Source organism: Euleptes europaea, chromosome 4, assembly GCF_029931775.1.
Source record: "Euleptes europaea isolate rEulEur1 chromosome 4, rEulEur1.hap1, whole genome shotgun sequence".
Lineage (NCBI taxonomy): Eukaryota > Metazoa > Chordata > Lepidosauria > Squamata > Sphaerodactylidae > Euleptes > Euleptes europaea.
The window spans coordinates 2983539-3011156 of NC_079315.1; the positions used below are offsets into that span (position 1 = coordinate 2983539).

At 40.2% G+C, this 27618-nt stretch overlaps 1 protein-coding gene across 1 annotated transcript in view; it reads right to left on the reverse strand.

Moving 5' to 3' along the window:
* Window positions 1-27618, reverse strand: part of ADK (adenosine kinase) — a 269577-nt gene that overhangs the window by 192250 nt on the left and 49709 nt on the right. The window contains exon 4 of the mRNA XM_056849134.1: window positions 11451-11529. Coding sequence (XP_056705112.1) covers window positions 11451-11529 — 79 coding nt within the window. The remainder of the gene's footprint in view (window positions 1-11450; window positions 11530-27618) is intronic.

Below are 27618 nucleotides of genomic sequence, written 5' to 3' on the forward strand. Positions count from 1 at the left end.
TTAGCTTTGGATTTCACACATTACCAGATCATTCCAGGATACAATGCTTCCATATTAACATACCACACTCTCATTAATACATTATCTTGATACTTACAGGACAACGATTAGCACATTACGTCTGCAGGACAGTACTCAGCTCAAACCCAACCCCTCTCTGACTCTTCCTACACACTTGACACTGAGAGACACTGTCCTTCAGTGTTACTACTCTGAAGATGCCTGCCACAGCTGCTGGCGAAATGTCAGGAAAGAAAATTCCAAGACCCCAGTTACACAGCCCGGATAACCTACAAGAACCAATGAACTCTGACCATGAAAGCCTTCGACAATATTTTAATTAGCTCTGTTAAGAGGAATTCTCTTAATTCCTTAATAACAACAACTCTCAATGTATTACAATAAATGTAAGAATAAAAAACACAATTTTAAACCAATTGTCCAGTTTAGATTAATAAGATGGCGTCCTAACTCCATAACCACTTCTTAGAAATAACAAGAATATCCTCGATGGTGAGGGTGGTCTATGGTGATACTCAGGAGACCAACATCGATCCAGAAAGTCCCAGTGTCTCCAAGGGACAGGAAGAGGGAACAAGGAATAAGGGAAAAGGACAAAGAAGGGAAGGGGGAAAAGGAAAGGAAAAGGAAGGGAAGAACAAAGAGGGAAGGGAAACGAAGGGAAGGGAGGCCAGCTGACAGAATGGTAGAAGAAATGGTAGAAAAAATTACCCACTCCAATCCGAGCCAAGATCCCAAACATCATGCACGTACTTTTGGTACCTGAACTCAGCTTCTGGTATTATGAATGATTTCCAACAATTATTTCATTTGAATACTTTTGCGACATTCGTGTCTGATACGTTCATATTCTGACTCGATCCAGCCCCCCCCCCCTCCAAAAAAACTGGCTAGTTTCCCACAAATTTGCAAATAGCCTCTTTGGCTGATCATTAGTGCCACCTGCCTGACCCAATAAACACTCTGCAGTATGCTTATGGTTTTGACCTTGGTAGCTGTGCAGAACACTTAAGCGAAATTCCACGGTTTTCTTCACCTCCTTACGCATCAAGGGCTTGACAACTGACTACCAATTCCTTTCTCTAGTAAGCGATGCTCCTAGACCAGCCTTACCAACTCTTTTTTCAGTCTAGGCCTCATAAAACTATTTCTCAGTGCTTTGTTTCTTTTCATGCCATTTCCGTACACCAGCTGTCAGGAAATTATTCTGCTTATTTGCCTCTAATTGGTTTATTTCCATGTTCTCTGTTTTGCAGCCTTAAATTCTTCAAGTTTCCTCACTATCAAGGATCTCCACCCTCTTCTACGTGGGCCTCTGACGCCTTAATTCCCTTCCATCTTAATCTTCACTATCTAAGCATTATAATTACTGCCTTCCATGTCATGCAGTTTATGCCCTAACGATACTGTGACAAGTTATGAACATTTCCCTAACATTTTATATTTAAGCTTGGTGTCCTGCTATACTGCTTTCAACTTGACTTTGCTCCATTTCCCATGTGATCCGAATCTTGAAATCCGTAGACCATTTAGTCAAATCTTGTAAAGCACGAATTGCTTATAGGCCATTGTCTTAAAGTTTTAACAGCAATGATGCTAACAGGTAGCCCTTAAACCTACTTGGTCCAATCAAAACAGAGGGCATAGGAGTGTGGGTATAATAGGATTTATTTATTTTTGCCATCAAATCACATCTGACTTATGGAGACCCCTGGTGGGGTTTTCAAGGCAAGAGACGCTCAGAGGAGGTTTACCACTGCCTGCCTCCGCATCACAACCCTGGTATTCCTTGGAGGTCTCCTATCCAAGGACTAATCAGGGCCTACCCTGCTTAGCTTTCAAGATCTGATGAGATCAGGAATACTTGTCTTGGTAGTAAGTGTTTGAGAAAAGAATCTAGGGGTCTTAATAGACCAAACACTGAACATGAGTCAGCAGTGTGATGCGGTAGCTAAAAAGGCAAATGCGATCTTGGGCTGTATCAACAGAAATATAGTGTCCAGATCACGTGAAGTGATGGTATCGTTTTACTCTGCTCTGGTTAGACCTTACCTAGAGTATTGTGTTCAGTTTTAGGCACCGCAATTTTAGAAAGATGTAGACAAGCTGCAATGTGTCCAGAGGAGGGCAACAAAGATGGTGAGGGGGTCTGGAGACCAAGTCCTACGAGGAAAGGTTGAAGGAGCTGGGTATGTTTAGCCTGAAGAGGAGAAGATTGAGAGTTATATGATTACCATCTTCAAGTACTTGAAGGGCTGTCATATAGAGGAGGGTGCCGAGTTGTTTTGTGTTGCCCCAGAAGGTCGGACCAGAACCAACGGGTTGAAATTAAATCAAAAGAGTTTCCATCTAGACATCAGGAAGAACTTTCTGACAGAAGGTTCCTCAATGGAACAGGCTTCCTTGGAGGTGGTGAGCTCTCCTTCCCTGAAGGTTTTTAAGCAGAGGCTAGATGGCTATCGGTCAGCAATGCTGATTCTGTGACCTTAGGCAGTTCATGAGAGGGAGGGCATCTTGGCCATCTTCTGGGCATGAAGGTCACTGGGGGAGTGGGGGGAGATAGTTGTAAATTTCCTGCATTGTGCAGGGGGTTGGACTAGATAACCCTGGTAGTCCCTTCCAACTCTATGATGGGAATCCTGGAATAATATCACTTGTCTCAATATATCTAAGCTGCAACCCTGGATCTTTTCTTGAGGTGTGCTGGGAAAACAATTCTTTTTCTTGCTTCCACCTCTTCACCATTCAACCTTTTACTAGGGAGTCCATGAGAAATTCTGTGTGATGGCTTTGAAGAAGTTTTTCATTACACTGAAATACAGTGTGTGTCTGTGTCACACACCCTTGTTCATTTTTTCCTGCATGCTTGGGGAGGACACGCTCCCATCACTGTGTTGCGGCTCTGGCAGTGGAGAGCTCTTTACGCCCTAGAAGATGAAGTCAATTCTCATGAACCTCTTTATGGTCATTATATCAATTACTGGCCATTCCCCCTCAGAAAACTATTCTGTAGTTTTGCTCTGCTGACAGCTAGTGGGGAAAACAGGTATATACGACAGGATGGAAAGCAATTGCTCTACCCAACTAAGACGATCATTTTTCAGCTGGTACTGACCTTTAGGTAAAGGTAGTCCCCTGTGCAAGCACCGAGTCATTCCTGACCCATGGGGTGATGTCACATCCGTTTCCTAGGCAGACTATGTTTATGGGGTGGTTTGCCAGTGCCTTCCCCAGTCATCTTCCCTTTACCCCCAGCAAGCTGGGTACTCATTTTACCGACCTCGGAAGGATGGAAGGCTGAGTCAACCTTGAGCCAGCTACCTGAAACCGACTTCTGTCGGGATTGAACTCAGGTCGTGAGCAGAGCTTTTGACTGCGGTACTGCAGCTTACCACTCTGTGCCACGGGGCTACTTACCTTGACCAGGACATAAAACACATACAACTGCAAACAAGATATAAACCTTCTGTTTCAGCTGGTACAAAATGCAGCGCCAGTGCTATTGAGACTGAGCATACATTACAGGAAACTGATCCTGCTTTTTGGAAACAACTACATCATCTGCCAGTTCCCTTTTGGGCACAATTTAAAGTGGTCATTTCCAAGGACTCTGTATATGTGAAGTGATGTCAAGTCGCTTATGGCGACCCTATGAATTAATGACCCCCAATACATCCTAGTCAGGCATTACTGACTTTTCCAGTCATGCTTGGCTGTGACTGTAATAAAGTAAAAGTTAAGTGTCTTTTCCAGTGAGTCTTGTTTTCTCATAACACGACCAAAGTCTGTTTAGTCATTTCAATTTCTAGGGGGAGTTCAGGCTTGATTTCATCTAGAACCCACTTATGTGTCTTTTTGGCAGTCCAGGGTATCCATAAAACTCTCCTCCAGCACCCACATTTCAAAGGAATCCACTTTCCTCCTGTCAGCTTTCTTCTTTGTCCAACTTTTACACCAATACATAGTCATAGGGAATACTATGGTATGAAGAGGAGAAGACTGAGAGGGGATATGATTACCATCTTCAAGTATTTGAAGGGCTGTCATAGAGAGGAGGGTGCCAAGTTGTTCTCTGTTGCCCCAGAAGGTCGGACCAGAACCAACAAGTTGAAATTAAATCAAAAGAGTTTCCGTCTAGACTCTAGACATTAGGAAGAATTTTCTAACAGATAGAGCGGTTCCTCAGTGGAACAGACTTCCTCAGGAGGTGGTAAGATCTCCTTCCCAAGAGGTTTTTAAGCAGAGGCTAGATGGCCATCTGTCAGCAGTGCTGATTCTATGACCTTAGGCCAGGGGTGTCGAACTCAATTGTTATGAGGGACAGATATGACATAAACGTCGCTTGGTTGGGCCAGGCCATGCCTTGCTGGCCCAGATTGAGAATGGGTGGGATGGCTGCCTTAGATTTGCGGGCCGGATAACAGCCCTCAAGGGGCCAGATCTGACCTTTGGGCCTTATGTTTGATACCCCTGTTTTATTTTTATTTTTTGAAAATTTTTATTGGTTTTTATAATATAAATTTTCCGTATCAACAAACAACAATGAAAGTAATATGAAAATCTAAATCATAACTACTGTTGTTGTAATTATTTAAGTACTTAATAAAGATAAAAAATAAAGGAAAATTTTTCGACTTCCCCATCACCTCCGTCCGCCTAATAAAGTATTCTATCCCATCGTGATATGATCTGATCTTAATTATTCTTATATCTCAGTTAAGATTCATTTACAATAATCTATTAATATAATTAATTACACTTCTTTGTGTTAATAATATCATCTAATGTCATCTAGATCAGAATAAAAGGTACTCTTCCATTTTCCCCAGTCCTAATTCATATTCACAGTATTTCATCCAAGCCTCCCATTCCCCCATAAACCGTACATTGTCTTTTTGGTTTAAAGTAGCTGTAAGTTTTGCCATTTCCACCAGTTCAAACATTTTCATAATCCAGTCTTTTTTTCCAGGGATATCTGCCCCTTTCCATTTTGCTGCATAAAACAATCTTGAAGCTGTTGTCGCATAAATCAAAAAAGTCCTTTGTATTAGCAGGTCATCAGGTATCATACTTAGCAGCATCATTTCTGGTGTTTTGGGTATATTTTTTTGTACTATTAATCTTAGTTCATTATAAATCATGTCCCCAAAATCCTTAGCTTTATCACAAGTCCACCACATATGATAAAACGAACCAATTTCTTTATTACATTTCCAACATTTAGGGGATATCAGTTTATAAATCCTTGCGATCTTCTTTGGTGTTAAGTGCCATCTATACATCATTTTGTAAATATTTTCTCGAATTGACTGTGCATTTATTCCTTTCAGGTCTTTCGACCATAGTCTTTCCCATTTATTTAAAGCGATATCGTGTCCCACAGTTTGAGCCCAGTTGATCATTGTTGGTTTAATTGTTTCCTGCTCACAATATATTGTTAAAAGAAGATTATACATTTTGGAAATCAGTTGAGTATTATTATCTAATAACATCCTGTGAAAAAGCGATTTTTCTTTGGAAAATCCATTTTTCATATCTTGTGCAAAAACTGATTTGATTTGATAATACTGAAGCCATTGTAAATCGTCTTTAAGTAACTGAAAGTCTTTTAGTGAGCATTTTTTCCCTTCCCAGATTGTTAACTCCTGATAAGTAACAAATTTATCCGGCCTAAGTGGGCGTAATGTTAACATTTCTTGGGGTGATATCCACATCGGTGTTGCTGGTTCAAGAATATGTTTATATCTCATCCAAATACGGATTAAGGAGGACCTGATTATATGATTATGAAATGATGCTTGTGTCTTAATTTTGTTGTACCACAAATAGCCATGCCATCCACTTATATTGGTAAAACCTTCAAGATCTAACAAGCGTGTATTTGATAAGTTAATCCAGTCCTTTAGCCATACTAAAGCGGCCGCTTCAGCATAAAGTTGAAAGTTTGGTAGTGCTAAACCTCCTCTAACTTTAGAGTCCACCAAGTGTTTATAAGCAATCCTCGGTTTTTTCCCTTGCCAGATGAAATTTAATATGTCTTTCCTCCAAGTGTCAAAATACTTAACATGTGATATTATAGGCAAGTTTTGAAATAAGAAGAGTATCTTTGGCAAAATATTCATTTGGACTGTTGATATACGACCCAAGAGTGACAGCTTTTTATTTGACCAAATGATCATGTCAGTTTTTATCTTATCCCATAATTTAAAATAATTATTAGTTATCAGTTCTTTGTTCTTCGTAGAGATCCAAATTCCCAAATATTTGACCTTATTAGCTTTCTCCCAACCTGTATATGATATAAAGTCCTGCTGTTCCCTTTCTGTCAGATTCTTGAATAATGTCTTTGTTTTTTCTTGATTAACTTTAAATCCCGATATTCTTCCAAAGTTGTCCAAAGTCTCCATCAATATCTTCATTGATTGTGTTGGATTTTCCAAAATTAACAGGAGGTCATCCGCGAAAGCTCTCAGTTTAAATTCATGTTTTTTAATTTTTAATCCGCGAATGTCCTCCATAGCTCTTATCTTGCAACATAATGATTCCAACACCAAAATAAATAGTAACGGAGACAAGGGGCATCCTTGTCTAGTTCCTTTTTTAATTGAACAATTATCAGACATTGATTCGTTCACCAAAATTTTTGCCTGTTGGGATGTATATATGGCCGATATGCCTCTCAAGAAACGGTCTCCAAAATTTAATTTCTCCAATATCTTTTTCATAAAATCCCAGGAGACCATATCAAAAGCTTTCTCAGCGTCCAAAAATACAAAGGCAGCCGATTGTTGGATATTCTGGTCATAATATTCCAATTAATCTAATAAAATTCGTATGTTGTCTTTGATTTGCCTTCCTGGAACAAAGCCTGCTTGGTCTTCATGTATTAAATCTTTAATAAAATGCTTCACCCTATTCGATAAGACCGAGGCGTAAATCTTATAGTCCACATTTAGCAATGAGATAGGTCTATAATTTGACGTTTTTTCTGGATCTCTTCCTTCCTTATGTATCAATGATATAAATGCATGTGACCAAGTCTCTGGGGATACTCCCTTATCCAAAATTGTGTTGCAAAGTAATAAGAGAAATTCTACTAAATTATCACTAAATGTCCTGTAAAATAGCGCAGTTATTCCATCTGGTCCAGGTGTCTTGTCCGTTTTTTGTTTCATTATTGCTTCTTGTAGTTCCTCCTTTGTAATTGGAGCATCTATCAATTGTTGTTGGGTTGTTGAAAGAGCTTTCATCTGTATTGAATTTAAAAACTTGTCTATTTTGTTTTGAAATGTTATCTTTCTGATATAGCTTAGTATAGAATGAAACAAATTCTTTTTGTATATCCAAAGTTGTATGTACTGGTCCTTTAGCGGATTGAATTTTCGTTATGATCTTTTTTTGAAATGAGTCTTTTAGTTGGGTTGCTAAAAATTTTCCAGGTTTATTAGCATGTTCAAAGTACTTTTGTTTGGCAGATTTTAAATTTTTATTCATTTCCTCCATCATTACCAAATTCAGTTGATGTTTAGATACAGAGATCTTCATTAATATTTCCTTTTTTTCTTCTTCATGTATTGCCATAATAAGTTTTTGTTCCAAATTTTGTAAATCCCAAAGTATATTATTGGTGAATTGTAGTTGAGTTTTCTTCCAGGCCGTATGCTTCTGTATCATGAATCCTCTTAGAACAGCTTTAAATGCATCCCAAGCTGTATTTAACGAGGTTTCCCCATTTAGATTAATTTCAAAAAAATCTTTAATTAAATCCTGTAATTCTTTTTGGATCTTATTATCCTTTAAAAGTTTATCATTTAGTCGCCATCTAAATGCTTGTTTATTGTTCCATTCAAATGTGACTGGGTTGTGATCAGAAAAAGTTCTTGGTACAATTTGAATTTTACGTAATTGCGTAAAAATAGATTTACTAGCCCATATCATGTCTATCCTGGAGTGTGAATCATGCCTTGCTGAATAAAAAGTATATTCTTTAGCTGTTGTATTCATAGTTCTCCAGATGTCTTGTATTTCCAATTCTGAAGCCATGGTGAAGAAAGTTTTAGGCAAACATCCTTCATTTTCGTCTTTTGCTTTTGATTTTTTGTCCAAAGTTGAGAGAATAACACCATTGAAATCTCCCATCAAGAGGATCTGATCATTTGCATATTGGGAAATCAGTTCATTTAATTGTTCATAGAACTTTGCTTTCCCTTCATTAGGTGCATATATTCCTACCACAATTGTCTTTTGCCCCAATATTTTGGTTTTAATAATTACAATTCTTCCATCATCATCTTTGTACAATAGTTCAGGACTAAAGCTAGAGTGAGCATATATCACTACTCCCTTTGTTTTTGTTTTGGCCGAAGAGACAAATGCTTGTCCAAGCACTTGCCTATCCAAATATTTTTTATGTTTTATTGCTATGTGGGTCTCTTGCAAACAAATTAGGGAGTATTTGTATTTCTGTAGATATTTAAAGATTCTAGCCCGTTTGGTTTTTTCATTCAGGCCATTCACATTCCAAGAAATTACTTTTGCCATGTTGTGATAGTTTTTGAAGCAAAATATTAGGTCTATAGTTCAGCACCTCCTTCTGCTCCCTGTGACTCCTCTTCTTCTTCTTCTTCCTCTTCCTTTTGTTCCAAAGTTAGTCCTTTAAGTTCTTTTTTATATTTCCTCAGAAATTTTCCCACGTCCGCTGGAGATATAATTGTCATTTTAATTTCTTTGTAGGTAAAGGCCAAGCCCTGTGGCATTATCCAACGATATTTGATACCATTAGCTTTCAAAACAGATACAAATTCTTTATAATTACTCCTCTGTGAGAGTAAATGTCTTGGTATGTCCTTTAAAAGTATCAAAGGGATGTCTCCTGCTGAAACCGGGTTGTCATAGTGGATCTTCATGATCCTATCCTTAATCCTTGTATCATAAAAAACAATCATGAGATCTCTTGGTTTTGATCTTTTCATTCTTGCAGGTAATGGTATGCTATAAGCTCTGTTAATAGCTTGGTCTAACACTTGTTCTTCTATTTGAAATAAGTAAGCCAAGTTTGGAATTAAAGTTTCCTTGTTATCTCCCATCATATCTGGTAAATTGCGCAGACGAAGGTTGGTTTCTCTGACTTTCATCTCCATCATGGCTATTTGATCCTTGGCTGCAATCTGATTAGTTTGTATTGTTTCAATCTGTTTTTCTTGGCTTTCTAATTTTTTCTTTGTGTCCTTATGTTCTTCCATCACTTTCTTGATTGATGAGTCCATTGCTTGCATGTCAGTCTTCATGGTATTCATTTGAGTCTTTACATCTTTAAGATCTTCTGTAACCACGTCCAGTTTCTGGTTGATAGCTTGAGATGCTTGGCCAAGGTTTGTCATCATAGATGTCAGCTGAGCCATCTGAGTTGACATCTGTTCAAACTGCTTAGTTGTTGCCTCTGTTTGTTTGGCTAACATTTCCTGTAGTTTCTTATCCATGGTTAAGGTTTGTGCAGTTTCTTTTAATTTTGTATAGGCAGGGCTATGTAAGGAGCCAGAACGAGAGCGAGTCCCAGACATTTACATTGACATTAGGCTGGTAAAATGCATGTCCTCAGATAGGCCCTCTAGCTTGTAGTTAATAAAGGATGCTCCAACGATCAGCTTAACAATTTTTTCGGGTTGGAAAGATCTAATTTTCACTTTAAAATAGCATCTCAAAGTTTTGGAATACCAACGAGTTTTTCCGGACGCTCTAGGTCGGCTCAACCAGGAAGTATTCCGGAAGTTATTTTCGCCGCGGACCTTCTACCGCCTCTTCTCGATGGTTATTTCCTTCAGGGACTATTTCTATGTTACTCGAGTGCGACGTGTATCCGGTCCTACGACTTGCTTCCTGTTGATGTAGGTCAGATGATAGAGAGGGAGAGGGTAGTATAAAGGGTCTTCCAGTCCAAGGAGTCCCTTGTTATACAACGTGGCAGGAAGTCCTTTTTTTTGCCGGAGAAACAGAAGGTACTTCTCCCTCCCCTTCCTTTGAAAGTGCTTCTCATTGGTAAAATTTTTAGTCCATCACATAAGCGTCCTTCTAACTCATTGTTTTGGATTAAGCTGATCGACTTGATAAGGCTCCTGCCGCTATTGCTGATGGATTTTATAAATCAAGTTTGTCCGATTCGATTAAGGGAGGAGCAAGGGTACTGGAAATATCTTCATCTACCCCCCGGTTATTCGGTAACGCCAGTAAACAACGAAGGATTCTTGTGTACTTACTTGGGCATCTAGAGGTGAGGTTCTTATCTTAAAGTGGTCCTTATGTTGTTTATAAGGTGGTGGAGGGTAGAGTCTTATGCCGAAGTTGCGTTCTGGCGATTTAATTCCCTCGGTGCCCGCAGGACCGGCATCCAAAACTCCGGGGGACTTATAAAAGCTCCCTCGGAGTATTTAGGAGGTCAAACTGCATAATGGGCTGCAGGGAAATCCTGCTATCCAACCCACTTGCAAGGGTCGGGTTGGGGTGCAATAAAACACCCCAAAATTAACGCAAACTTGGATTTCGCCCAGGAGCCCCTGGGAGAACGTGGCACTCACCCCAGCGGCACCACCGGAAGTCCTTGTTCGATACCCCTGTTTTAGACTGTATAATGCTCGAATTAGATTTGACCATTCTCCCCGTATCCCTTTTTATACTTTCTGTACCCTTTTATAAAAACATTAAAAAAAAAAGAGGTTAATGCCAGTCCTGTGCTTTGACCTCACTCCTGAACTGTATTTTCTGATTCTTGGTTCTTGCTTTGGTTAGATCTGATCTACTTGATTTGTCTCTTGATCCTTGACCCAGCCATGGTTCAGTGCTGCACTGCCTTCCACTGCCACTTGCTAATTAGCATATACAAGTTTTATCAAGCATTTATGAGAAGGTCCCAGGTTCAATCCCCGGCATCTCCAGTTAAAGGGACTAGGCAGGTAGGTGATGTGAAAGACCCCTGCCTGAGACCCTGGACAGCCGCTGCTGGTTTGAGTAGACAATACTGACTTGGATGGACCAAGGGTCTGGTTCGGTAGAAGGCAGCTTCATGTATGAGGTTATCAGGCTCAACGAAGGCTTGTTTTTAGCCTCTGAGCAGATCAGCCACAAACTACGAGGGCCATTCAAGTCTCAAAAAGTTGCCAGATTCCAAGTAGTATCAATCTTTAAAGAAGCTGCTGCCCCCTCAGCCTCCTTCTTTGTTCCATGGGTGGGCCCCGTGGCTCTTCCCCCACTTCCATGCCTGCTGTGGGTCAAGACACAGGAAGCAATTTTATGAGTCTGCAGTTCTTCACACTAACGGCAGAACGCATCACGCCCTGTTATGACCAATGCACCTGTATCACAAGATAAGCAATTTTCTGACCAAAGGGTCACAAGACCATTAATGACATCCTCTACGTTTATTTTAACAAACAAACCTGAGCCACTTTAACGGAATTCTGAGTCGATCCACCAGCATGATACTCTACTTTGAATTTTTTCACAAGTTCTTCAAATCTGTAAAAAGTCACAGGGGAAAAGCAAGAGGAAGGGAGAAGAGAAAAAAAAAGGAATTATATTCTGTAATTTTTCACACTACACAGATGTGAGCATGCGGCTTAGAAGCAGATACAAAAATAGTTTAACAGGAAATTCAGGAATATGAGTTGATTTTTACAAGGTGTTAGCTTCACAAAAGAGAAACCGTGAAGCATCATGCTTTTTCAGTACATAAAGGGCAGAACTGACAAAGAACAGCCTGAGACAATATTTTTATTACAGTTTTGTCTTTCTTCCAAGAACCACAGGTCCCTCAACCCTTCAACCTCACACCTGCCCAATGATGCAGCCTCGTTTATTCCCTTATATTTCTTATTTCAATTTTTCATCTAGCAGGATCCGGCTATATCGGAATGAAAGTTCATGTGAATATTCAGGATAATAATACATGTTCAAACCCAAGCTTGACCAACCCCCAAACACCTGTTTTCAAGAGAGCCAAGAGTTCAAACATACTACTTTCCATGTAAAATAATTCTAATTGTTAATCTTGCAGATATTATCATACAAATTCTTAGAACATGACCCTTTGGGGTTTTGGTATTGTAAAAGAAACAACAAAAAAACAGGTACTTCGCTTTGACAATGACCTTTTATGAGAAAATGGTGTTTCGGTTTGATTTCTACACCAAAGTAAATCTACTTCTGAAGGGGGGGATCGAGGGAAGGAATCTTAGGAAGACATTCAGAACAAAATTATACATACAAACATACCAACCAGCCACTACACATATATGAGCAAATATAACATCAAAATATAACATCAGAGATGTTGGGTCTTAATTCCTCTGTAATGACACCTTCCATTTCATACATAAATGAAAATTAACACCAAAATATGTCCTGAAAACGACTACAGCTCGAGTCAGACTCAGAAATAATAACAGTCTTCGAAACCAAGGGGGAGGTTAAAGTCTATCCATGTGCCCAGAGCAACGAATGGTCTTGGTCACCCTCTTGCACACCAACTGCACACAAAAACAAATGCGAAATACTCTAAATGCAACTGGTTTTCAAAAAAAGAACACAAAAACAATTGTAGGCCAATGGGGCTCATTTTGTCATAAAATAAAGTACATAAGCAGGGTAAATAGCTACTGTAATTCAATTCTGTTTAAGTTTGGGAAGCTGATCATTACTTTAAAGTCAAACATAAGGACTGTTTAAGAGTTAAATATATTTACCACCTAGAAAGTTACACATGTATTTAAAGACATATTCTATTTGCAGAGAGGTTAGCTTTCTATGATTTTGTTTCGTGTCGAACTTCTAGAATAAATTTTATGCAGTGTTAAGGAATATTTCAAAGTTATCCTCACAGATAAAGTTGGGGGGGGGGCTTTTAGGTAATAGCAAATAGAAGACAGGTTTTTAATTTTAGGGCCTTTCAAAAAACACATGGATAAAGCTGGCTGACTTTACAAAAAAAAAGTCTTTAAATCACTATCCTGAAGAGCTAATGTTTTAACCATACTTTTGTATCAATGTTACTTTCTCCATCTTGTTCCAATAATGTTTAAATGCAAACATGTGTGGAAAAAGTTCTTTTGGCGTCTATCAAACTGACATTTAAGTGCATTTTTTCAACCTCTAACGCTTGTGGTAAAGTATTTCAAAGCTACGGACCTTCAAAAATGCACAGGCAAATTGTCTCTTTCATATATTAACATTTGGTCCTCATAACATAGAGCCTGTTTGGAATTATGACTTCTGATTTCATTGCTATTTGTTTGGATGAGGTAGTTTTGGAAAATACAAGACTAGTTGGGGGTAATTCTAGTTTGCAGTAATAAATACTTCTAACGGGAGTTGTTGTTTTGAAAAACATTCCACACAAGATATATTTAGTTGCAGCAAATGCATAATCCTAAAATACAGTTATCTTCCATTAGCACCACACTGCGCTAATTTTCTGTTTGAGGTTTTATTTAATTCATAACCACTTCCTCACTTTGGGACATTAATTGCATTAGGGTGGCAGATAGCTGCAGAATAATTTTATCGAGTAACAGCTTTTGCTCCTTGCTTTGCTACTTATATTTTCAGGTTTCTCTGAGAGTTATTAGATGGTTAACTGGGCGGGTTGTAATGGTCTAACCCAGTGGTTCCCACACTTTTCAGGCCACTGCCCCCTTGGTTCCACAAACCCAACCCCAGTGCCCCCTATCCTATAGAAAGCATTATTCAAAATAGGGGTTTGCATAATTCACTAAAGATGATAATAACAATAAAATTTCAAAACAGTAACCATTAATTGCACATCTATTCAAAATCAAATTAAAACTTTTTAGTTGCAATTTATTCAACGAAACTGATGAACTTGATCCAGTGGTACCAGCCCTTCAAAGTCTGGAAAAAAATTCTGATAGTTTCCACCAAATTTGCCAGCATGGTGCCATAGCTTGATTTATTGTAAACTAGTTAACAACACAGTTGAAGGGGCCCCCCTCTAGTGCACCCCTGCTGCTCTCTCGCCTCTTAGTGCCCTCCTAGGTAATCCCACTGCCCCCTAGGGGGTGGTTCTGCCCACTTTGGGAACCATTGGTCTAACCCGAAGCCAAACAGTCCAGGAGAGAGAGAAAAAGTGTAACGGATACCCATACCTGACATGCAGAAACATGCTTCATTCTATTTTAGCTCAATGTCATTCTGCAGGAAAACTACTGTTATAAGTCTTTGAAATATTAATTGGCCCCAATAAAGGAAAACGTTATATCTATTCTCTCTCTCTCTCTTTTTAATTTATTAAATTTATTGTTAACAAAGTTACATCAAGACAATAAACAAAATAAAAAGGAAAAGGAAAGAAAAAAATAAAAATACAAACACAGAGACAAAAAGATACTTCCTTTCTCGTTTGTCTTACAACTAAAAAATCAACTAAAAACTTTTCTCTATCATGCCTACATTCTTATTCTTCTAAAAACATTACATCTTTTATGATGGTCAAACCGCATGTTACATATATATATATATATATATATATATATATATATATATATATATATATATATATATATATATATACACACACGTAACTTCTCTTTATATTTTATCAAACATCAGCCACGGGAAGCTGTAATGCTCAACAGGACGCTGGGAAGAGACGGGAATCGTTGATCCTTTCTCCGAGTCAGGTTTTCTGCTCTCCCTCAGCTGCTCTCCTTCCCACGGGGGTGGGGTGGGGGAGATCCAGGATATTCCCTGCTGTGGGGGGGGGGGAGCACCACGAGCTAGGGGACTTTGACCAGAATCAACACGGTAAAAGATTAAACCAGGCCTTCTTTGCTTCTTTGCTCCTATGACCCATAGGTCCTGAGCAGTTATTTCTTAGAGGAAAATATGACGAGGAGATATTTGGCCACGGCCAATGTTATATTTGGATCTCTATCCATCAGCAAAAAGGGGACTATTTTGTCTCTTTTTATGGGAGCAGGAATTCTCAGAAATATGGGGGTAATCAATTTATCTCGGTGGTGTTTAAAGAGGGGGGATTCAATCATTTATGAGATAATGTGTCCATTTTCTTTGAACTGCATGAGCAAAGTCTGTCAGAATATGGTAGATTTCTATATCTTCCGTTTAATACTGCTGAGGGTGCAGCATTTAAACGGGCTAGCATAAAGGCTCTTTGGAAGGAAGGGACTGTCAGGTTGTAAAAGTATAGTGGAGTTAGCAAAGGGGGAGGAATGCCAAAGAATCGAGTTGAACATAGGGGGTTACTGCACTTTGTATTCCCAGCGATGTATTAAGAGCTTGAAAATGTTCTAAAAAACATCGCTTTAAAAGGGTTTTTGGATACTACGGCTCATAAATGGTTGGAAAACGTATTCACAGCTAAAGGGGCCAAACAAAGTGTGAACAGTATTTTTTATAACGTTTTCAAACTCTTAATACATCAGTGGGAATACAAGTGCAGTAACCCCCAATCTCTCCGGGCATGCATTGTGGAACTATGGTAGTCTAATTCTTTTATGCATCTCTTAATAGTTAATATAGATTTCCTTTCCCCCATATTTAGTAGGATAGACAAACCAGAGACTAAAACAGTGTGGTGGTGGAAAGCATCGATAAGTCGAAGCCAGCTTACAGCGACCATGTAAGGTTTTCAAGGCGAGAAACACTCAGAGGTGGTCTGCCGTTGCCTGCCTCTGCATACAAATCCTGGACTTCCTTGGTGGTCTCCCATCCAAATACTAACCAGGGCTGACCCTGCTAAGCTTCTAAAAGCTGGTGAGACTGGGCGAGCCTGGGCCATTCAGGTTACCATTGTGCTCTTGTTATGCATCCAAAATATTTTAGTATAACACCATACAACATTTCTAAACAAAGGAGCACAGAGCAACTTTTTAATAAGCCTGCTTCAAGGCCCGATGACAACAAATTCTCTCACTTTTACTCTACCACAGAAGTTTCAGCTTGTGTAGAACACGCCTGTTTTTCTCTCAGATGCTGCAAACGCCCAGAAGTCTATTACCCAGTGTCTTTTCTTAAAGCTCTTTGTATTCAGTTCAATATGTTGGCAAAGACCAAAAATAACTTCAAATGCTTAGAGATCACTTTCTCCATACTCAACCAAGTTGGATTTCCATCTCTGGACCACAGTTTCCTTGCCCCCCTAATGCAGCCCAAAATTACCCCTTGAAAATGCCACTCCTGGGGGAACAGCAGATGCCCTCTGAAACAGCATGGGGGGGCGGGGCGTCTGAGCTCTGCAACTGAAGGAGGAAATTGTATAAATATAGAGCTCTACTGAGCAATAAATAGGCTGTATGTCTATTGAGGCCATTTTGCCCATCAAACCTCCCAGATCATCCGGTTCCTCTTCCTCCCTCCTGCACTTGTGATTCACCTGCAAGAGTCACAATCCACTTTTGGGTCCCAACCCACAATCAGTTGGAAATCCAGTTATGGACAGAAGCCTCAAAGACAGCTGGCCTGAGACAAAAGGGTCATCTTCCTGAAAGGATACAATGCAAAGTATTATGCAGGCAATGGAATCCAGAAGCTTTTGGAACCAGAAAATACCAGAATTTTCTAGCAGGTAGATGGTATGCTAAAGATCACATTAAAGGAAAAGGCAGTTCTCTCTCTTGGCTAGTTGGAAAAGCAGCAGTGAAGGAATCTTGTGGGCTTGCTGGAGAAAACATAGCTGAAGGAGGTAGTCCTAATAACTTTGGGTTGATTCTTACATTTTTCAACAATAGGAATAGGTTTTTACATTTAGGAAAACAGAAATGTGTTTCTTTGTTCTTTGATAGTTGCTAATGGAAAATTTAAACACATGAGCACATGAAGCTGCCTTATACTGAAAAGGACCCTTGGTCCATCAAAGTCATTACTGTCCACTCAGACCGGCAGTGGCTCTCCAGGGTCTCAGGCAGGGGTCTTTCACATCACCTACTTGCCTAGTCCCTTTAACTGGAGATGCCGGGGATTGAACCTGGGACCTTCTGCATGCCACGCAGCTCTACCACTGAGCCACAGCCCCTCCCCAATTTCATGCTCAACTATTATTATTGTTTCTTTTTATTGTGATTTGTGACTTAAATTACAACTAAAGTTTAATTTCGTGTGTTTGGCTCAACGCATAGTGAAAAATGAAGAACACGCTCATGCTTTTGAAATCACAAAACAGAGGAATTGTTGGTCTGTTATTAGGATTCCCATTGCACTAACATAGAAATGAAGTTTACCTTTCCATTATTTACAATTTTAGCTATTTTACACCTTATTACAGAACAGGATGGTGAGAGACTGTTTAGGGGGGAAATGCATACAGAAAACCCAGAAGTTTGTCATAACCCAAATTATGTATCAACCACATGAAATTACATTATTGGTTTTCCATCTGGCGCAGTGAGGTCCAGGTGTTTACTATTAATAACAGGAAATGCTAACTGAAGCTACAGTTTTACCTATTCGCTCACTTACAATAGTTATGTCAATATGATTCATTAAGAAGAACATTTGCCAAAAAGCATTTACAGATCTTGGATAGCATCTTTCTACAATTGGAATTAATTAAATCAATCTGCTTGATCAAAGGACCTTCAAGTCTTCAGAGAACAGCGTAGATTTGCCTGCAGTAATACAACATCTTCAAAAATTATAGATGTTTAGGACAGGATTATAAAATGTGGGTTCCAACTGAGGCTCACCAAAGACTGAAAAACTTGCCAGTATACTTGCAATACAGATCATCATGCATTTTGGAAACAAGTCAAGGGCAAAATTAAAGAAATCACTGGGCATATGCTTCCTCTTGATCCCAAGATCTTCTCCTGTACAGTGACGGGAACAATGCATTGTTCTTATCCGCCAAAAGGCTTATCAAATTTGTGTGAGCTACTGCCCCAACTTTATGCAGCCCAAAGGTGGAAGTCCAGGACTTCTCCTTCCCTCAGTTACCGACTCAGTAAATGCTTGGATATGGTAATTATGTGCAAACTTGCACACAAGTAATGGTCCCGAGGGGTCTGAAAATAGAAAATACCCTTTTTTTGGAAGTATGGATGCCTTTTACTGCTTATGCGGATAAAAATAAGCATACCATGCTGGAGCAAGCGAAAGACAAAGATGTTTATTTGATGTAATAGATTTATAACAAAATGTTAAGGCTCGACACTATTTACTCTACCATACAACATTGTATTGACTGTGTTTCTGTAGAGGGTTTATTCAGGGGCACATAGACACGTTGCTTAGCACCACTGCCTCTTTCCAAATGAAGGTGATGCCTTCTTTGTTGCGTTCCTGTTAGGGTGGCTTTCTACCTTATCGATGATGATTACGTGTGACTTTGTTCTTTTTGGTGAAACCAAAAATCTTTCCAATAAAATTCAAATGGAAAAAAACAAGTAAAACTGAAAACAAAGCCCTCAGTCTTTCATTCTATACATTTTGAATGAATAAGCCTTTATCGTTAAAAGCATTTCACTCATTTCGAAGAGCAACTGTTTCACGGGGGTTATTTTCAATGCTCTCCGAATTTCCCAATTTTTTCATCAGAAATTTTTTTTTTAAGTTTGTGGGGGGAAGGAGAACCCCCCCCCCAACCTTCACGCCCCTAATGGGTCAGCGGCTCTGTCAGAAGTCAGGCAGTCTCAAATTGCACACAGAAGAAAGCTCCGGAGCCACAGGCCTCAAGTTCTGGGTTTGAGTCCCATGTCACCCGACACCTGAGGTATCGCTTGCCCTGCTTTGATGGATACTTTTAAGCTTATGCAACCTGAGAATGTGGACAAGATCCCTGGAGAGGTGATTTATTATTTGCGAAACCGCTAGGGCACTTCTCGGGCATTTCAATGTGGTGTGTCGCACACCTATAAAACACGGAAATGCACACACATGGAAGTAATAAAAATTAAAATGAACCACAAAAGTTAATATATAACAATTAAATCACAGCAGTGGCGACAGAACGGAGCCAAGGAAGGCCCAGTAGCAGCAGTAGCAGCAGCAGCAGAAGAAGAAGAAGAAGTAGCAGAAGAAGAAGCAGAAGCGGAAGAAAAGGAGGAGTAGTAGTTGATTTTTATATGCCGACTTTCTCTACAACTTAAGGAAGAATCAAACCAGCTTTCAATCACCTTCCCCTCTCCACAACAGACAACATGTGAGGTAGGTGGGGCTGAGAGCTCTAAGACAGCTGTGACTAGCCCAAGGCCACCCAGCTGGCTTCATGCGTAGGAGTGAGGAAACCAACCCGGTTCACCAGATTAGCCTCTGCCATTCATGTGGAGGAGTGGGAAGTCAAACCCATTCTCCAGATCAGACTCCAAACCTCCGCTCTTAACCAGTACACCACACTGGCTCTCCTGCACAAAGGCTATCCCGCACAAAGCTGCACCTGTCTGCACGGAGTAAAATAGATTTCATGGGGAAAGATGTCCCAGAGCTCCACCACAACAAGAGAGAAGGCCCTGGAGCCATGAGAAAGGTTCAGCAGCACAAATCAGTAGACAAACTGGACCTAGGGTTGCCAGCACCCAGGTACTAGCTGGAGATCTCCCGCTATTACGATTGATCTCCAGGCGACAGAGATCGGTTCCCCTGGAGAAAATGGCCGCTTTTGCAATTGGAATCTATGGCATTGAAGTCCCTTCCCTCCCCAAACCCTGCCCTCCCCAGGCTCCGACCCAAAAACCTCCCGCTGGTGGCGAAGAGGGACCTGGCAACCCTAGCTGGACCTGCTTGGCCTGGAGCCAATGGACAGATATGTTGCATTAGAAACCATGATGGGCAGCTGTGTTAGTCTGTCTGTAGCAGTAGAAAAGAGCAAGAGCCCAGTAGCACCTCGAAGGCTAATCACATTTCTGGCAGGGTATGAGCTTTCATGAGTCACAGCTCACTTCTTCAGATACCATGGTGTTTATTTGGGGGACAAAGCATCGGTAGAGAATGGAGAAAAACAGAGTGGAACAGAATTTACACAGAAATTATGTCCAAGAAGGTCTCTTGTCTTACATAGAATTTAAAAGTTTTCCAGATATTATCCATGAAATTACTCATGTATTTCTTTATTTAATACCCCACCTTTCTCCAAATGGGGCCTCAAAGCAGTTTACACCATTCTCCTCTCCTCCATTTTATCCTCACAAGAACCCTGTGAGGTAAGTCAGGCTGAAAGTGTGTGACTGGTCCAAGGTCACCCAAGCAAACTTCCATGGCATGAGTGGGGTTTCGAACTTGGGTCTCCCAGATACTAGTCCAGTGCTCTTAAACACTTCACCATACGATTTGAAAACAAGCATTAAGGACTGCAAAGCATGAACACTGGCCAACAAATGTGTAATCATCTGAAGGAAATATTCACATTGAAAGATAACCACAGCATGTTCACAAACTCAATGGACAATGTTTTCGGCTCTTCCTGGTAACTAAATTCAGGATTATGGCACAGCAACAACAGCCAGAATTTGTCATTTAGCTCAGTTCTCCAGATTAGAGTCCACCACTCTTAACCACTACGCCACGCTGGCTCTCAGTGTCAGATGCATGGCACCATCAATGTTTACAATGTGCTTTGAGTTTAAGAACAGCAATATTATGATGCAATTACAACCCCTAAACCGAATCTAGCCTTTTATTTATTTGCAACGACTGAACAGCTTTGAGTGCCAAACAACGGCCTGAAGTCAGTAAAGTTCATGAAGAACCGATTTAAATATCTTTATCAGAATTCAGTTAAAGTGCATGTGAAATCTTAAAAACAATTTTTTGAAAAACAGTTCAATAAGAGGGGCTTTCCCCTTAATAATATGTTTTAACCAAAACCTTAACATTAAATCTTCAATTATAAAATTAGAGGGCATATACAGTATCACAAAATTATCTTAAAATACTGTCCAGAGAAAACTTCCAATGTCCAAAGTGCAAAACGATGTCGGCTTACCACCAAACAATGTTTGGTACATCGTTACTGCATTTTATTCATTCTCAAGGTTAGTATTATTATTTATAAAAATAACTTTAAATTGAAGATTTTCCACGGGAAAATAATATTTTCCAAAGCACGTTAAACAATTTTTTCATATTCTTGATAAAAAAACCACTTTGCATTGTGCAGAGGGTTGGACTAGATGACCCTAGTGGTCCCTTCACAGTCTCAGTCATCAAGATGTATAAAGTTAAAATGTTCCTATAGAGAGCCAGCGAAGTGTAGAGGTTAAGCGAGGCGGACTCTAATCTGGAGATTAGAGTTCGATTCCCCACTCCCCCACAGGAAGGCTGCTGGGAGACCTTTGGCCAGTCACAGTTCTCGCCGAACTCTCTCAGCCCACGTGGAGGCACGCAATGGCCAACCACCCCCAAACGACTCTTGTCTTGAAAACAGGGTCACCATAGGTTGGCTGTGACTTGACAGCAAAATCACACGCATGTTCTTATGGGAATGCTGTGCCTGCACAGGTCCCATGCCTTCAGCCACACTTTTCCTATCAAGCAACGTATAGTTAGTACCAGCAAGGAAAATTCAAAATTAAAATTAAATTCAGTTCAGGCTTCAGGAAAAACACATAACAAAAGAATCAAAATAGATCCCCGAGCACACTGCCTAATTTAGTGCTACTTTGCTAATTAGCCATGCAAAACTACATTACAATTCAGGACAGAAGTTGTGGCTTTCAGATAACCAGTCTTGTACTCAAACGGCTCCCTTCCAAACCTTCGCTTTGCACAATGCATCGTTATTGAGAAAGTCAGCTAGAATATAAGCAGCCACATGGAGCGAATGTGTGGCTGATGGGACAATTGTGGAACTCCCTGCCCCAGGATGTGGTGATAGCTGCCAACTTGGAAGGCTTTAAGAGGGGAGTGGACATGAAGAAGAGTTGGTTTTTATATGCAAACTTTCTCAACCACTTAAGGGACACGCAAACCGGCTTACAATCACCTTCCCTTCCCCTCCCTACAACAGACACCCTCTGAGTTAGGTGGGGCTGAGAGAGTTCTTCAGAGCAGTGACTAGGCCAAGGTCACCCAGCAGGCTTCGTGTGTAGGAGTGGGGAAACCAACCCAGTTCACCAGATTACCCTCCGCAGCCCATGTGGAGGAGTGGGGAATCAACCCTGGTTCTCCAGATCAGAGTCCACCGCTCCAAACCACCACTCTTAATCACTACACTATGCTGGTTCATGGAGGATAGGGCTATCCGTGGCTGCTAGTCAAAATGGATATCAGCTAGCACAGCTGTTTCTATTATATGGTACCACAAATGTCTTCCTTGGTGCCTTATAATGAAATAGTCTAACGTGGGTTTAGGCTTAACATCAGAGGTACTATCTGCATAAATAATTGCATCACCTAAGATCATCTTCCTGCCACAACCTCTCACCCCTCCCCTTTTTTCTCACTGAGCAAACACCTGTCCCTCCTCCTCCTGTTTTGGGGATGCTGGACAAATTTTGAGCACCTCTTCAGTTCCAGAGTTTTACATTTTCAGTCTTTTAAATTTTAATGGATTTTAATGTGCCCGCAAAAAAAAATGTTCAAGACTGCTATAGTCAACAATATAATCCCCGGTATGAATTTATCATCCTTGAAGTCATTTGCTCCTCTTCCCACTGCTCAAAGAAGCAACAGACAATTTTATTTAGTGCAGTTCACTCTATCATATCTTTTCCCATTCTCCGTCGAATGATGAAGCGCTTTTTCTCTGTAGGAAATAATGTATCACTGCGGTGTGCCGCTATCTTTTAAAAGCAATTTGTTTTCTCTTATATACATTAATTACGGAAATACCGTTTAGTGAAATCTGTAGGGACAGAAACAATTTTTTTTCTGTGATAAGACCACAGAAGTTATCATCGTCTTTGGCAAAATGGGAAACAATACAAAAGAGTGATAATTTTAGATCATAATTGCACAATTGATGTTCCTATGATGTTGTGGCATACCCATTTATCTTGAAACCATCCATAGTTTTTCATGAGCCACACAGTAATCTATAAAACTAAACTGATTTCCCTCCCCCAAATTCCCTGGTATACTCCAGTAACCAATGTAATTTGCTATATGATCTCTAATGCCTCTTCCTTTTCTGAATCCAAGGTGAACATTCCTCATTTCTCATTCCATATATGGTAACAGGTGGCGGAAAGAGCGCAGGGGGGCCGGCCGTGATGGAACAGTCACTGTCCTTAACCACAGGCCTAGTGGAACATCTCTGTCTTGCTGCCCCGAGCTAAATAACACAAGGCTCGGGTCTTGTTCGACAGAGAGATCCACCAGGCTGGAGGCAGAGCCGAGAAAGCTCTGGTCCTGGTTGAGGACAGCCGGATATTTCTTGGGCCGGGGATCACTAATAAGCTATTATCAGATGAGTGTAACGCATTCCATGTTCCATCAGATCTCGGAAGCTAAGAAGGGTTGGCCCTGGTTAGTACTCGGATGGGAGACCACCAAGGAAGGCCAGGGTCACCAGGCAAGGGCAGGCAACGGCAAACCACCTCTGAACGGCCCCTTTCAAACACAGCACTAACTTCCCCAAGAATTAACAAATGTCACTTACCTTTTTAACTGAAGAATTAACCTATTAAGGTAGGACACTGTTGAATATTACTTTACACTGTTGAATATCACACAGCACTACAAGCATCCTCATTTAAATGCCCCAAACTAGTTAATGTGCTAAATCTGTGATACTAAGCCTGGACCTGATTAATGATGTTCTATAGCTAAGTAGAATTAAATTAGTGTATAATTGATTAGTGTGTAATTGTAACACTGTTGTAGATTTACCAACTTTAATTAAGATAGCTTATTACAGATAATTTATGTCAGAATATAAAACAAATCAGAAACAAAGCAGTTGATCAGAAGCTTAAACTTTAGATAACCCTTATAGATTAGAACCAGCCTACATACTAATGTCTAGCCAATTTTTTTCTAAGACAAGTCTGTCATTTCAGGCTAACCTACCTTAAGCCAAGTTGTTGATCAATCTTTTACTTATATTTTCTAAACAAACTGTGTTATATTCATTTAGCATAAGCAGCCCTAACAAACTTGGATGTTGGTTCTTGTAGGTTATCCGGGCTGTGTAACCGTGGTCTTGGTATTTTCTTTCCTGACGTTTCGCCAGCAGCTGTGGCAGGCATCTTCAGAGGAGTAACACTGAAGGACAGTGTCTCTCAGTGTCAAGTGTGTAGGAAAAGTAATATATAGTCAGAAAGGGGTTGGGTTTGAGATGAATCAATGTCCTGCAAAAAGTAACAAAGGTAATGTGCTAATCATTGTCCTGTAAGTATCCAGATAATGTGCTAATGAGGGTGTGGTATGTTACTATGGAACCATTGTATCCTGAAGTGATCTGTTAATGTGTGAAATCCAAAGCTAATCTGCATGGCTATTGTTGACTGTAGTCTTTGTTAGTCTGGAGGTTTTCAAGACAGGAAGCCAAGCCTTATTCATTCAATTCATTCAATGAATAAGGCTTGGCTTCCTGTCTTGAAAACCTCCAGACTAACAAAGACTACATTCAACAATAGCCATGCAGATTAGCTTTGGATTTCACACATTAACAGATCACTTCAGGATACAATGGTTCCATAGTAACATACCACACCCTCATTAGCACATTATCTGGATACTTACAGGACAATGATTAGCACATTACCTTTGTTACTTTTTGCAGGACACTGATTCAGCTCAAACCCAACCCCTTTCTGACTATATATTACTCTTCCTACACACTTGACACTGAGAGACACTGTCCTTCAGTGTTACTCCTCTGAAGATGCCTGCCACAGCTGCTGGCGAAACATCAGGAAAGAAAATACCAAGACCACGGTTACACATCCCGGATAACCTACAAGAACCAACGAACTCTGACCGTGAAAGCCTTCGACAAAACTTGGATGTGGTTGCTACTTTAATCCTCCAAACCTATTTATACTGATAAGAAATAGCAAGGTAACCTCAGTGAAAATTCAGACGCAAGTGAATGACTTTCATAAAGCCAAGATATTTCTATAATAAATCTTTTTGCATAAATTCTGTTTGTTTTTAAGAAATACAGAAGAAAAGGCATGGAGTCTAATGGAAGAAAAGTACTGCCAAAGCTACAGGTAAAGCCCATAATGTTGAGCATGACTTGCTATTTAACTGCCATGAGTAGAACAGATATAATTAATGTTTCATTATCTTGCATACTAATGATATTGGCCATGAGCCTGAGAAAACGGGCAGATGGGCACATGACGCCAGGATGTTGGGCTCCTCCAAAAAAATTTTGCAGTGCAAATTGGACAGCCTTTTCCATGTTTAATGTACTGCCAAAACCAACAGGAACTTAGGCTACAAGAGTCTAATCTAATCTTTTTTGCCAATAACACAGTTACCAGTACGCTGTAACCAATAAGTTACAAAGAAATCCAATTTTGAGGCTGAACTAGCCAACTGAAACCATAACAGAAAACCAAGATAAACTGTAACATTAAAAACAACAGAATCCAAAGGCCAAAGTTTATCTGAATATTTTCACCAAAGACCACATAATAATCTGCTTTTCCATTTTTCTCCAAGTCAAAAAAAACAAGGAGACCCCATACCTGCAAACTTTTTTTAAAAAAATATTTTGTAATAAAAGGGATACAGAAGGGGGGGAAGGCAAAGGGGAAGAGTAGAGGTATCTAACATGCAATTAAAAAAGCAAAAATTCAAAAAAAATATTAAGCAGACAACATTACACTACTTTTCAACAACATTTTGCAATAGGATAATTAGCCAGATTATGAAGTGAGAAATAAAAAAATATGGACAATAAATGATCACCCTTTACGTCTATCAAACATATTTAGTGTCTCTACAAACAAAGTAATTATCTAGAGCTAAGGTTAAAATTTCATTACCATTGGTTAGTATCTAATTTCTCATTTCGTTTGCATTAACCTTGAGCCTCAACATATTTATAAAATAGTTTCCATTTCTCCTAAAACTGCTCATAAGTCATATCATTGCTTGTATTTATCATGTTGGTCATTTTGGCCATAATGGCACATTCCATTAGTTTATCCATTCTTCTATGTCTGGGAGGAGTGAACTTTCTGTAATCTATGTGTAAACTTTCACTACAAAATATGTTTTATGCGGAGCCAAACGCGGTGACGAAAGTGGATTACTCCGAGGAGTCGGTTCCCACACGGAACTGCCAGCTGCCTTCCGCAGATCACTGCTTCCGCAAATCACCGCATAACGCTGAAGTTACCAGCTAACACAAGAAGACAGCTCCCGCTCTGTGAACTGGGGAAAGTGCCACAGTTTCCCAGTCCACAGAGTCGGAGCCCCAGTCTCACTTGAGTGGTCTCCTCTGCGGATGCACCACAGAAGTGAGTAAAGCCGCCCACCTGAGTAGTGACTTGCAGAAGTACGCCATCAGTTCGACATGAGAAACTAGCTCAGCGCACACACACAGTCACATGTGATCAGCTTTGTGTTTGGTTAACTCAGCCCCCCCCCCCAACATGGTGCCCGTGGCCACCATGATGCCCTTCAAACTTTTCCTGGTGTCTGCCAATTGTTTTTAGAAAGTGGGTGTGGACAGGAGGGTTTTTTTGCCCAGGAAGGCTTCTGATTGGTCACTGGAGATTTGATTGGCTGTGTGGATTTTTGAAAAATGTTGCTTTGGCAGCAGCTGCCCTCACACCACTAGGAGTGACTGTGGGTAAGCTGCAGCAGCCATTTTGCAGCTGGCTCCACCTCCTGTAACAGCCGTTATGTGGCAGCCATTTTGTGCCCGCACCCACAGGCTCAAAAAGGTTGGGGACCCCTGGATCAACTCACTGCAGGAGAGAGCGAATTAATTAGTAGACTGCCAGGCAAAAATTCACAAGCGTTAATCATTCAGGCAGCAGTCAAAAAGGGCAAGAGTCCAGTAGCACCTTAAAGACTAATAAAAATATTTTCTGGTAGGGTATGAGCTTTCGTGAGCCACAGCTCACTTCTTCAGATACAGCTAGAATGTGAATCCATCGGTCTTTAAGTAGAGGAACAGTATGTAAATGTGAATAGCAGGCTTGATGGGATTAGGTGTGATATGCAGAAGAGTCTGTGATGTCCAGGGGAGAGATGGGTGTGGAGAAATCAGCATTGGTAATGGGCCATGAATGCAAGGTCTTTATTCAGCCCAGGTAAATGCATTGACTTTAGTTTGAATATCAACTGTAATTCAGCAGTTTCTCTTTCCAATCTCCCTTTAAAATTCCTTTGTAAGAGAACTGCTACTCTTAAATCTGCAACAGAATGTCCTGGAAGGTTGAAATGTTCACCCACTGGTTTTTGAATATTGTGGTTTCTGATGTCAGACTTATGTCCATTTAATCTTTGTCTAAGAGACTGACCTGTTTGTCCAATGTAGATTGTGGAAGGGCATTGCTAGCATGTGATGGCATAAATCACATTAGAAGATGAGCAGGAATATGAACCTGAGATAGTATGGCTGACATTGGTGGGTCCAGAGATGGTGTTCCTAGAATCTATATGAGGGTAAAGTTGGCACCTTGGTTTGTTGCAGGCCTTGGTGCCAGAGTCCATGTTCTTGTTAAGTAG